The sequence below is a fragment of the Tribolium madens genome, unplaced genomic scaffold (genome assembly GCF_015345945.1).
Source record: "Tribolium madens isolate multiple individuals breed KSU strain unplaced genomic scaffold, Tmad_KSU_1.1 Scaffold_19;HRSCAF=116;Tcas5.2_LG9, whole genome shotgun sequence".
NCBI lineage: Eukaryota > Metazoa > Arthropoda > Insecta > Coleoptera > Tenebrionidae > Tribolium > Tribolium madens.
The window spans coordinates 9,431,777-9,446,267 of record NW_025400983.1 but is presented as its reverse complement, the minus strand read 5'-3'; the positions used below and the strand labels follow the sequence as shown (position 1 = coordinate 9,446,267).

Below are 14,491 nucleotides of genomic sequence, written 5' to 3'. Positions count from 1 at the left end.
TAATATTTTTTAATAATAAATTGGTTTAGTCCTACTTACGATGAATTTATTCTCCGGCGATATTGAAACTGTGTTTACTAAAAAGGCACATGTGCTAACTACAACGATCGGCTAACAACTACAGATTTCTGCTTTATGACAAAGATCGTATGCCCGCGTGTGTAATATAATTTTGAAAACGTTGGGTAGATAAAGCTAGTGGTATAGAAAAAAAACATGGTACCCCGTTTTAGGCACCTACCCCGTTTTGCCCGCATATCCCCTACTTACTATTGGTTTGTCACACTTCTAAAGAAAACAGTAGATTTTGAAAATGACATTGAAACTGAAGCCTACATCTTTCCATATCCCTTTTTATTAGTTTTATCATTACTATTGAACAATAATCAATAAAATAAAATTAAAACTCTTTCAGAAGTTAATTCTTGGCTTCAGTTTTGCCAAACCTCGCCTTCATAGTCAACTTTTCCACTTAAATTAGCTTATTGAAATGTGAAAATGCCACAAACCTTCGAATCTACATTAAATTTTGTTTCAAAAGTGTTGAAATAAGAACGGTATGTTGTCACAATAATAATATTTTTTGATATTCGCTTTAAATTGGTCTAATCGAATCCTTATGAAGCATTTTACGGTTTCATGTAAGACGATCATATTACTACATTGTGCATCAAAAATATCCTATGACAAAAAATAAATTCCATCCAATATGAAACCACGTCAAAATAACTAAAGCATAATTTTGCTCGTTTACTACTAGAATAAATTAACCGAATTTATGTCATATTATTATTATACATAGTATAATTGTAACAAAATTAGTTTTGTTTTGTGACAAGCAATTCGATCAATAAGTAACAAAAAATTGTTAATTAATTATTAACAGTGATCGTTAACTCTAAAATAAACGAGATACTCAAAGATAAAAGTTCGCTAGTTCAAGCCGATTAGCTCAAATTTATGATTTCATTGAGTGCACTTTGGAGTATCCTCAAGTGGACGAACATCTGGTAGCAGCATACATCAGGATGAAGTTAAATATAGGAAGGAGATTCTGAAAAGTTGCTATCTGCTGAAGTAAAAATTTGGCTTCCGTTTTTTACTATCTCGATTAGTTTTTAGTTTAGATAAATCTCTGTTACATTTCCCTTTCATAGCTAGCCAAAGAATTTATTTAATTACTATTTAGCACTAATTTTATTTCAGTGTCACATTCTAGGAGTTGAAAGTCAAGTGTCATGTAGTGCATAAATATGCACTTAAGAAAATTTATCTTCTCTTCTTCAAATGAGGCCATTTCATTAGGCAGTTGGGCAAACAAATGTGGTCAATTACCAAAACTTTGGCCCATTTTATTAAATGCGAGTTAAATTGTAGCCGCATATGAAATAATGGTTTAGTGTTGAGTACCTTTTTTGTATCTAGCTGTAGGGGGATAATTAGTGTTGCAAAAACCAACTATTTTTTGTAAAATCGCATATATTAAGCTACTGCGGGTGCATCCTAGCCTATATTTATGGCAGGGTCATTCTAACAATGGGTGAAAATAACGTCAGCAGTCTGGGTCTTGATAGTAGGTTGCATGCAGTTGTTAGAAAATGTCACGCGACCAGGACTGATGACCATTGTCATGCTGACACCTGATAAATTAGCTCTATCATACATTCTGGCAGTTAGTTCTTTATTTTATAAAGAGCGAGAAAGAGGGTGCAGCAAGGTGTATTCAAAATGAAACAATCGCGAGCAAAAAATGACGGATGATTGATCGTCCCCTTCCCCGACTGTCCAATAATTAATAAACATTTCGATCGGCAAAACATTTCACGCACACGCACGATAGACGCCAGTAAACACATCACGATGCATGACAGTGTGCGTTCCGGGAGAGAAAGGAGGGAGATAATTGAGTTCTCCAACAATTCCAGCAGTTGTTTTGATACAATACGTCTGCCGAGGTTTTTCAGCGCTGTTTTCAGGCGTGCTGAAGGCAGGCTAGGACCGCGTGCTCCGGGTCGATATCAGCCCGGAGCGTGTGCGTGAGACATGGTTGTACTCTATGTACCCATTCATCCTCCAAACACCATTCATGCTAACTTTGCAGATGATGTCTATTTGTACCTACTCGGCGCTGATAACTCCTAGAAATTTTACAGACGGTCTAGACCTGACGAGGGAAATTTACACACCCTCTAATAAACGCCAACTTTATAACACCTACGATAAAGTTTGTGTGATTTTCACATAGGTCGGTGCGACGACCGTGAGAAACTGTCTTTCATCCGTGATAGGTTTGTCATATTAGGCACAATGTGATGATGGTTGCGGTTAAGTCTTATCGAAACTTATTTACTTATTACCTGGCCGAGGGTAAGTAAATTGGATTAAGAAGTTACTTAGAAATATCAAAAACTTTAGAAATAAATACAAAAACAGAGAAAATATTAAGATTAATATTGAAAACCAGCAAAATCAGCAAATCAAATGCACTTACATAATTACAGACTTCGAAATCCCCTGTTTGATATTTAGTTATAAATGCCAACATAATAAAAAGATTAAAAATATCAAATGATTTAAGTACCTTCCCATAAATTTTCATTAGTATAAAAAAGTGAACAAAATTTAAATAAAATATAAAGATCGGATAAAAATTAGTGTTTTGAATATGATTCTTAAAAAAAAACATTAAGAACTATCTAATATAATGCAAAGTGCGACAAACTAAAAACACTAAGCTCAAACCAACAAACATAGCAGTATCTTTTCAAAAACCGTTTTAAGTTCTGAAAATTCTGTATATACATATACAAAGTGTCTCAGTTATTATAAGAGATACGAGGTCCGTTAAATTTGGGCAATGTTGTGTATTTTTATGCTGAACAATAATTTGAAAGAAAATTTAATGTGTCATTATTAGTTTTTGAATTATTGGAAAAAAACGGAAATTTGTATTTTTCGTTTTTATGTTTTCAAGCGAAAACTAAAAGACCTTTTTTTTAACTAGGACGTTCTTAAGGCACTTTTTTACAAGGAATCAAAATCTGTCATCGTATTTTCCAAGGCGCTCTTGATGTCAGAGTTACAACACTCAACTTTTTCTTATGGAGGCCATATCTGATTTATGTATTTTTGAAAAGTCTTTTTGTTCTTGATTACAACGATGTATCACATGATATGATCAAATTTTACATGCTGATCAAAATTAAGAAAAAGCGTTTTTTCAAAGAGTGCTTTGGAAGTCACATTTTCGTCAAACTTACGTACCAAAACAAAGGTTTTGAAATAGGAACAACGTGATAAACTAGAATTTACTCTTCGCAAAACAAAACAACATAAAGTTATAAAAGATGCTCGAATGCATCAGCTTCAAAATTTAGTTTGTTAAAATTGTTGGCATTTTTTCCAAAGCATTCTTTGCAAAAAAGCTTTTTCTTAATTTTGATCAGCATGTAAAATTTGATCATATCGTATGATACATCGTTGTAATCAGGAACAAAAAGACTTCAAAAATACAGAAATCAAATATGGCGTCCATAAAAAAATCCGAAGTTGAGTGTTGTAACTCTGATATCAAGAGCGCCTTAGAAACTACGATGACAGATTTAGATTCATTGTAAAAAACTGTCTTATAAACGTCCTATAATAAGGTTATAAGGTCTAGGTCTTTCAGTTTTCGCTTGGAAAAATAAAAACGAAAATTACAAATTTCCGTTTTTTTCCAATAATTCAAAACCAATGACATTAAATTTTCTTTCAGATTATTGTTCAACATAAAAATGTGCAACTTTGCACTAATTTAACCGACCCCTCTTATAATAACTGAAACCAACACCCTGTATATTGTTTTTTATTGTTTTTGAATAATTTATAATTTCATCAATATAATAAGTAGTTTAATTTTTCAAAGCGAAAATATTTACTTTAGTAAAGCCCAATTTTTTTAACTTAAACTATTATTCGTAAATAAGAAAAAACTTTTATATTGTTAAAAAAAAATCAGAATGTGTATTCTTTTTAAACCTCAAAAATGAGATTTTGGTTTTAAATTTGTATTGTTTTATTTAATTTTCAAATTTTCCTCTCTAGTGCTCTGTCAAAAGCTACATCCTAGAGCAAATAATCAATCACAAATTCCAGAATTCTAATCAGACACTTGAACAAGCTTACAATATAATAAACGAAAATTTATGGCACAAATTCTCAATTATTAATCGTTTATCTTAAACCAAAGCACCGATACACATAACTCCGTGTTAAAGCGCAAGCTTTCAATAATCGGATTACTTGTGTTAGCCTACTTAAAATTATATTATACTTTCTATTACTAGTATCAGATAATAAATTGTACATATAAGACATAGTTTTAGATCAATCTAAATCTGCATAATTTTTTCCGAATTTTTCAACGATTTACATAATTTCTCGCAATGAGAGCACCATCTGTGACAAGTAAGATTATTTCAAGATTTTTATGCATCTGGTAATTGCAATCTTGCCAAAAATCTCTTTAAGCTTGTGCATGAAATTAACACAGAGCCAGAATTTCCCTCATTGAATTGATAATTGCATTGATGACTAACATCTCTTTACTTACAAATTCTTAAATAAATTCAACTTACAACGTTGCGTGAAATGTATAAAATCAGATATTAAGAAAGTAAAAAGATAATAAATAAACAACAAATGTCAAAAGTGACGATAAATTTACTTGGAAAAATAATATTGAATAATTTGATTTAATCAAATGTGCGCTCCGAAGTTTAAAAAAGCAATAAATTAGGCTTAATTTTATTAAATTCGTGTTTCTTTTAAAAACGCCTACAATTATGATGTGATGGAAAAAATGCCAACAAATTATATATTTAGACATTCAGGAATAAATTTGTAAATTAATCGAAATAGTCATTCATAACAATATTTCAAAAATTTGAATAACAATAGTGTTATTTAAAGTAAATAATGTGCAGTGATGAGAAAAATCTTTTGATGTCTTAAAAATTGTTCTTCTATAAAATCAGCAAATTACCTGGAAACTAAAGAGACGAATTTGGAGACAGAATGTTATTTTAGGTATTCTTATACCTAAATGTTGTGATTTGGTAAAATTTTAATTCTGAGAAAGCGATAAAATTGCGAAAACCATGAAAGTCAATATTTTAATATAAATGTGAGAAACGGAAAAGGAAACGAATCTTTTATTAATTCAGAAAACTTTCCGATTGTTGGTAATAAAATGTTAAGCGACAACAAGCGAACAAATAATGTTGATTTTAAATTGCAATAATAAAGATATAAAATTAGACTTAATGTCAATAAGTAACGCATTTGTAAAAAAAAATCTCTATTATTGATGCCTAGCCTGAAATAAAGTAATATAATAAATAAAATGAGATTGCACGATAATATAAAACGGGGAATATCGTGAGTCACTATTGTGAAATCAATATGAACAAATACCATTTAATACAATTTTCATAAATCTCGAGATAAAGACATACAAGCAGTGGATCTTATAATAAAAAGAAAATTGGTCATAAAGCTGTAGTTGTAGCCTCCAGTGGGCGAGTGATATTTATAAGAAAATAATTGCTTCAAGAGAAACTAAGAAAAATATGTGTTCCCGCCACTAAAACAGTTTCTAAGTGGGCATTTCAAAAATATCCGAAAAGTTCTCGTCGCGGTGTTTAGGAAATGCTTTTGATTTATTGACATTTTTATTGTGCCAACGCTGGGACGTCTCTATTTTTATAATGATTTTCCAGTGTTTTATTAATACTTTTTGACGAAATTTATTGTATTTGGAGTTTCATCATGGAGACAAACGTGAGATACTAAATCAAAGGTTATTTCTAGAAAAATTTATGTACCTTTCAAGGACGATTGTATCACATTTACTTAATTGGATCAATCTTTTCGCAGGCCAACGGCCTGTCCATTTTCAATTTTTTAACCAACAAATGACAGCAAAACACTAAATTATCATTTACGAGTCGCACTCATTCATTTTTATGTCGATAAATTATTATTTATTGTTCCTCGAGCCAATAACAATGATTGCCAGTCGCCAAAATAAGCACATGAATATCTACTATTATTTTACACCCACTTGTAGAAGATTGAAAAAATAAAATTACACAGCTAGGATTTATGACTATGATTCAAATTAACTTGTTTGATGGTTTTTTCTACTGTTACAAGGATTTTATGTTCTTACTCATCAGGCATTTTTCATAAATCACTTACACTTCAATTAGAAACTTAATAAAAGCAAACAGCCTCAAGGCTTAGGTTTAAAGATTGCGAATTCTTGTTGAATAAGAGGACATTTTACTTAAGAGCATCGCAAGGTTATTTACCATGCATTAGTTATGTCGGGCAACAATTTGCAATAATTTTTAACATATTTTATCGACAGTTAGATTTCATACTTAAGCGAACACGTGAACTGGGGAAGAATTTGAAAAACTGTTGTGCATGTTGAGATATTTTGAGAGAAAGATTAATTCGGTTGTTGAGAGTTAAATCAAGCGCGAGAGTAGTCTGAAAGCTCTCGCGTTGCGTATTATCCTGTGAAGCACATGTTCACCACGCCGTCCTGATTTTGCGCATCATCCCAAAATCGTAAGTGCAAACTTACATTTCATCCTTTTAGGGCAATCCTGTTTTCGTCTCGGCATTTTGCCCGCTTTCCTGGACGATTTTCGCAAAATCTTGAACGACTTTTTGCTCTTCTCTAGTTCATTTTCTCCACCAAACAAACATCACTAACATCCGGAAAAAACAAAACTCCGATCGAGGACTCGCTTAGCGGTGGAACACTGCACAGCACAGGTATTTCGTATACGCAAGTAGGGGATCGTGGGTGAACATGGTTCGGCGGTCACGATGATGTTCGCGGTCTTTCACTTCGTCACCGATCACTGTCAATTCGCCCCCCGCGACAGTTGGAGCGAATGTCAACGCACGGAACAAGTGAAGAGCGTCCTTCTCAGTTGCAGAGCCTCCGTTGACTGAGTGACTGACAACACGGAGCGCGGTTTTTCCCCCACTACCACGAAACGAACAAACGACAATCGGCGCAACGTTTCGTCAGGTTGTAAGCGCCGGCGTCTCTGGCGTCGCTCTTCGCTCTCTGTCTGCTTTTCAGGATGTCATCTCTCGTCACTAGCTCGAACACATCTCTCAACCTCCTCTTCGGGACCGCTCTCTGTGTTGTTAGTTTGCAAGAGCCGGAGTTGAGCTAATGCGCAACTTCATGGTCAGTTTGACAGGTGGGCGAGGTCTGAGATGGGCGACGCCTACTTTATGATCTCGGCCTCTCGTCGAGGCCTAGCCTCGCACAGAGGATGCGAGCTGTCGATTGCGTGCTTTATTCTTGTGAACGGGTTCACCTGTTGTTGGTGCTGGTGCGAGGTGCGCGGGAGGAGGTCGACGATGCCTTTGGATGGGTTATTTAAAAGAATGGGACTGCTGAAATGGGATTATTTATCACGGGAGATGAAAAAACGCACTTAGGAGAAGAGTTTGTCCGGCATACATAATACGTGCTTAAACAACGCACATGTATCTTCTTCAAACTGGAATTTTAACAAAACAACTTATCTCAAGCTGAGATCTAAATGTGTCTACACTCAGAGACTTGAGATTCAATCTAGACGATGATTTAATGTAATTAGCAAATGCATTACAAGTAATTAATCATTATTAGCAAACTTAATTTATTTATACTAAGAATCTAATTTATTTGAATTGTAAATCTTAACCAATGAAGTCACAATATTTTATTCTTTGTAAATATAACAGGTTGTTTCCATATTAGTCTGATTGTCATTAATAAATACAATTAAAATATTTGTAGTTTTATTATGCTATAATTGACAAACAAAATTTAATTTTTTATATTTACATTATAGTTATAATTAATTATAAGTTATAGGGGCGTTTATTGCAATATATCTAATTAAAATTCTTGTTTACATTACAAGCAGATAATTTAATTTCTTATAGTGTAGTAGATTTATTAATTAGAATGATACACCTATAAGCTATTATCATGAGATTAATAAAAATTAAGGATTTTCGGATGTTTGCATTACTTTTTTCTGTTTTCCTTACTTTCTGTATTTAGTATATTTTTTCCTGCCGACTGTCCATCACTGATCCTCCAAGTATTTAAAACTTGTTGTGTTTACAAACTTCAATAAATTTGGATTCTGTTATTTCTGATGACATGATGCGATTTGAGCTTTATGAGTTTTTCTCTAGGTATGAATCTTTTTATCGACGAATTTTTACAGGTTGATAAATGTTATAAAAACATGAAATTTTATTAAGATATTTCAACATAAGTGTTATTTTTAAATTATTAAGGTCGTCTGAGAAATAAATGCATTAGTGTATAAACTGGTTGTTAATGTTATTCCACTGGATCAGAAATATTTCAAGTCAATATATTATTAAACTATTAAATAAATGTGTTTGTTAAGCTATTAAAATAATAGTTGATGTAAAACTGTCTGAATTTCCAATGTGTTGAAGAACTCTTGCAAGCTACCTTTCAGTGAAAACTTTCATTTCGCTTTTAATTTAACTGTGGACGTAAATACTAACAACTTTATGGAGCAAAATTATTAACTACAAATTCCACACCTTTTTTACTTTGATTAAAAATATCCCAAATTACAAAATTATTCAAAATACATACTTTGTCTACATCTTACATCATTTTTACATTACCAATAAAAAATCTAGATATTATACTACATATTTCTACTTATTATCTATGATACATAATATTGTTTATGCAAATAAATACCTACAGTAACATATAGGTACAACCATAACTTTACTTATTTTTTTTAAGATATGACAATACTTTTTGGAACAAAATTGCACAATTCATTGTCATATTTTTTTTTATAACAGATGCTCAATTAATACTGCTTTCTGTTTCCCCGGAAGTAACATCAATTCCTGTTTTTAAATAAAACACCCTCTGGGTATATTTTATTATTTTTGGAATCCTCGTTAAATTGTTTTTCAAGAAGTTCACTAATTCTATTTATCACTAACTACTGTTTTAAGGCAATTTTAAAAGTAAACTAAATTAGGTATAGGCTATGAAAAGAATAGAAAATATTTATTTATTTTATCTAAAACAAACAAACGATTACCTAATAACCAAAAACTGTTTAAACTTTGATCAATGAAGTATATTATAATATCTATAAAAATAATACAGTTATGGCTTGGGGCGTTTTTTATAATGCAATCGGTATATGAAATTCTAAATATGTATTAAAAGGTATAAGTAGTTCAAATTTTTATGGTTGTTTCATAGTAAAATAATTTAAAGATTAATCATATTTTAATAAGTTATTCAAGCTTCCTTCTACACATAGGTATAGAAAAAATTAACACCTCCTAACTAGCAAAAGCAAAATAATAAAGTGTTGACATCAAAACAGATCTTGTCAACTTATCGTAATTAAATTGTCAATTTAGTTGTTTAATAAATTTATAGTTACCAGCCGACCCTGATATTTAGTTAAATCTTATATGATTAATTTCATCTCGTTTTATCACGATGATTTTTCAAATCAACCTAACTGACATTGATATGAATATTAACCTTATTATTAATTAAAGCTACTAAAATATTTATTCGATGAAAAAATTAAGCAGGTGCCATACAAAAACAATTTCTTAATATTTTCTATTTAATAAATAACAAACGTCAAGTTTTCTTAATTCTCGTAAGGACATCTCTTTATTCATGCGCGTCCACGTCGATTATACAAATTTATTTAAATTATAGATTTGTTAAATGTTAATAAATTTAGTAGTCGATTCTAATAGTCCAGGATGATAAATTTTAATCACTTGTTAAATTATGTTTACAAAAATAATTACACAACAAACGAATATTACCATAAAGTTTTTTTGTCTCATGGGTTTCATACTGATCAAATATTTTTTCAAATAAAAGATTATTTATGTATTTTAAAATATAATTGCACAATTTAATTAAATTTTATAAATTAAGATAATTCCTAATAATTTAAATTAAAATTTCCTACTCTCTCTAATCTCTTGAATATGCCGCTATGTGGCACCACTGTATAGTGTCGCGATGAGAAGTCTAGCGTTCCTTCTGATTTATTTTCACTATTTCCTGTAGTTTATACCATCACAACCAGCTGGTAAGTTTTACTGGACCTGTCTTTTTATTCACACAAACTTTGCAAATAGAAATTCTGACCGTAGAAAGCTTTTTAGATGTAAAATTAAAATGATATAAAAACTAACCTCAAAACTAGTCATCACAAAGCCGTAGTTTTTCTTAAATTAACTGAAATTTTTTTATAATAAATTTGCAATTTGTTTTATTTTTGCAGGCAGCTGACACATTTTTCATAATTAGTTAGAACCAATTACAATTTATTGTTTACAGAATTAATTTTATTTTAATCGGTGGATCTGGCGATTGGTATGATAGCGTCACGGTATTTTTTTGTTAAATTTATTCAAACACTGATTGGATATTGTGTTTGTTTTTCGGCATTTATCAGGAAGAAACACCCGGTGAGAGATTAATGCCGTCTACTTGAATTCTTCTAACTAGATGGCGGCACCTGTCAAGAGCAAGTGCCGGCCCTCTAAATAGTGTGGGTGGAGCTTATCTCTATCAGTTTGTGCATATAATACAGCATTTAATTATTTCCGATTGCGGTGTTATGACAGAATTGTGTAGGAAAAGTTGATATCGGAAGATTATATGTGTGGGTTTTTTAATGTGTTCAGGACAAGATTAGTTTTAAAAAATAAACAAGAAATGCAACTGTCTTGACAATAATTATTAGACTATTTATACGTTAATTTGTTGTAATACTAGTTATCGAGAATTATGGTTTAACAGTACGAAGCAATGCAAATTAAATGAAATGACATTATGACTTAATCTGTCATATGGTTATTTGGACGAGTTTGTTGCACTTTCTGTCAGGAGTGGCAAGAAAGTCACAACAAAAATGTCTATGACATTGTTTATTCGAATATGTTATTTTATATCAAATACTCGTAGTGGAAACAGACCATGAGAATTTCGATTCCAATTGTATTTTTCTATTTTTTCATAATATTAAGTGGAATTTATCTCAAAAATGAAACAGAGATTATTTGCAGATGGATTTTAGTTGTGTGTAATTTTTTTCTTCTAATTACAAATATCATATTATTAATTAGGTACCTACTATTAATTATTAGGTAAGTATATTATTTTTTGGTGAAAATAAATGATTAATAAGTGAAATAAAATAAATTGCATCAAAAAGTCTAAATATATCAGGTGTCACAGGCCGGACAGGCGTGACATGGGAGATATGTGGGTCACACACAGAAAACGATTTTATACAGGCTGCGCCAAAACTCGCACCCCAGAGAAAAATGGTAAGATACCAGGAACATGAAGAAATGTTAAAAAAATTGTATCTATAAAAATTCCGAAGTTAAGAGAGTTTAAATTTTACACTTTGACTCCATTTATTTTTGTTTGAAAAATAATTTTCCAAGTTTTTTGCTACAGGCTTTTAGAAGAGAAAACAAGGAAGCTATAAGCTAAATTGCAACTCTGTTTAATGTTATTTGTGGCTTTTATTGGCAAAATTTTTGTACCTTTACTTAATAATTATAAAAAAAACATATATATATATATATATATAGGTACAAGATCATCAGTATCATTAAATATACATAAAAAATGTCAAATCTTAAAAAATAAATGTCAAAACATTATTTCCATGTTCCTGGTATCTTATCTTACTTAAAATTTTTCTGTGGGACGCGAGTTCTGACACCCTGTATAAACAACTGCTCATGAGGACTTACTTTTCAGAGAAAATTATAAAGAAAAACGACAACACAGCTTATAGCTTACAGATATGTTACAATGATGATCTAAGAACTTTAGAAAAATTAACTTTTTTTTAATAATACCTATAATTAAACTGTTACGTTGTTTTCAGTGATAAGCAAACGTTGCAATATTTATTACCACACAAACTCATTTTTTAAAAGACATTAGTTTTTTTTTTAATTTGTAAGAAATTGGCAGAGTTTGACAAATTCACAACGTAGGTACTATTTGTTTGTCTGGTAACAGGGCAAGGTAATTTAAATGTTGTCATATGTTAGATGAAGCCCGACTTTTTAATTCATTAAAAAATAATTAATTTTATTCGTTTTCTCATAGTTGAGCATTAAAATTTTGTAAATGTTTACTTAGAGCAATTTTATAAATTGTAGAATGAAATATTTTTTTCTATCTTTTCAATAAGGATTTAATATTTATTGCCGGGTCTTTTCATGAACTTCAAAGGGGTGTTACACATTTACAAATGTCTAATAAGTACTAATAACTAAAAATTCGTTTATTTTTATTTCTCTTTGGTGAAGTAATTCTTATACCTTTAAGCCTGTCTGACCTTTTTGACACACCTGATATGAAGACTGGACTTTGCAAGTAACTCGTCTTTTCTTCTTTGAAGTTAAAAATTCATTAGAAATAATTAATACACTAATTTTATTGTCAAATTACTAACAAATTTAAAACAATATTGCAAACGATTAGTAATCATTTCAGTTTTATTTTTTATGAGTAAATTGTCTCTTTTTATAATAGGTATACCCACCTATTACATCAAGGCATCAATAAGATTTTTTTTACTTTTTATTTTTAATTTTTTAAGTAAAATTATCTAAGTATTAAATAAATTGCATCAAAAAGTAAAAATATGAAGACTAGACTTCACAAGAAAATCGTCATTTTGTTATTTTTTTATACATTTAGGTATTCTAAATTTTTCAATTTGTTTTCTATTATTTGGAATTAAACAATTAGCATATTAGTTTAATTTTTGAATTATTAACATATTAAAAAATATATTGATTAGTCTGAATCGTATATACAGGGTATATTTTAGAACTTGCGCCTCAGAGGAAAATACCAAGTAAGATAAGATACTAAGAACATGGAAGAAATGTTCAAAAAATTCTAGCTGTTTTGATTTGGATTTGTTTATGCCTATTTAATGTTCCCTTCTCATAATTATTTAGTAAAGGTTCAAAAACTGTGCCAATAGAAGCCACAAATAACGTTAAACATATAATAGTTACAATTTAGGATACGACTTTTTTGTTTTCTTTACTAATTTTTATTGATAGAGTTTTTTATCATTTTTTCCATGTTCTTGGTAACTTACTAAAACTCATATCTAAAGTGGCGTTTATAGCACTAGTTACATAATATACTACTTTGTATGGTTTAAAAAAAAGAATGTGGAGAATAACGTCAACAAAAATATCTACAGTGTTGAATAAAATTAATTAGCTCGTACTTCTATAAACCGTCTACTTAGTATATTTATGTCATCATATTTAAAAAATTTCGATACCTTTAAATATGTAAGATAGGGATCAAAATGGCTGGATACCAAGTACTTAACTCAACATTAAAAGCTATCTGCATTTATCTCGTTGGTTGTAAATTTTCTGATAAATTAAACCTCGCCAATAAGAACAAACCAGATTTCGAATTAATTTGCCCACTCTTCATGCACCAATTAATATTTAAATAAATCCATTGCAGCGAATGACTCAATAAACACACATACCGAATAGGCATAATTCATAGTTCAAGTATAAGCCTCGGGGTTACTTTGTTTTGATTCAGTTTAAAGTTCTTCAAGCTGCTTGCAGCCGTATTTACTCATGAAAGTATTGATTGAAATTCAACCTTCACATTTAATTCTTCGATTCTCTATGGCCATAATTCAAAAATCTTTTCAATCGCGTCCATCTCCAAGCAGCTGAAGCCAAACCAGTCGACAGAGCGACTAAATTACGCGTTGGATTATATTTGGTTCCTGTCCATAAGTCATATTAAGACTACACAAAACTCGCAATAAATCTGTCAAACGCTGAGGGGGGCATGGCAGCCATCACTGGATTTTGATCCTCTCTCTCGCCTCTCCCCTTCTTCGTGCTGCTGCTTCTGCTGATGAGTCGATGGATAAAACCGGGCTGCAGTCACAACATGCCTCCTTCATTCCTCCCGAGCGACGCACATATCTTCCATTAATTCAAATTCGTAAAAATCGATCGAAAAAGATCGGTACGGACCTGTTTTCACGCCGTGATTTACGGTGGACAGGCCTTTTGTGCCCGTCAACTTCTTCACCGGGGACAGGTCTGGATTTAAGGCTTTATGTGATTTTTATGCTAATTGGTAATTTAGTTGATATGTGATTTTGGAATGTCGTGTACGATTCGGCGCGTCTTTTTATTGTACGAGTTGGAAATAATGGGATTTATGAACCGATTTGATATATTTATTGGGGATTTAGATTTTATAATTTACTATAATAGTTACCAGCCACTAAATATTAAAGATTGATATTTATGGCCGCATTAATGTGATGGATGGAAATGACTA

General features: G+C 31.0%; 1 protein-coding gene across 1 annotated transcript in view; it reads right to left on the bottom strand.

Annotated features, from left to right (window-relative positions):
• The window catches only part of LOC123013285 (protein tiptop), a 97,040-nt gene extending 89,851 nt beyond the window's left edge, over positions 1–7,189 (bottom strand). Inside the window, exon 1 of the mRNA XM_044411721.1 lies at positions 6,638–7,189. Within this exon, the coding sequence (XP_044267656.1) occupies positions 6,638–6,677 (40 nt within the window). The 5' untranslated portion in view covers positions 6,678–7,189. The remainder of the gene's footprint in view (positions 1–6,637) is intronic.
• Positions 7,190–14,491: the final 7,302 nt, after the last annotated feature.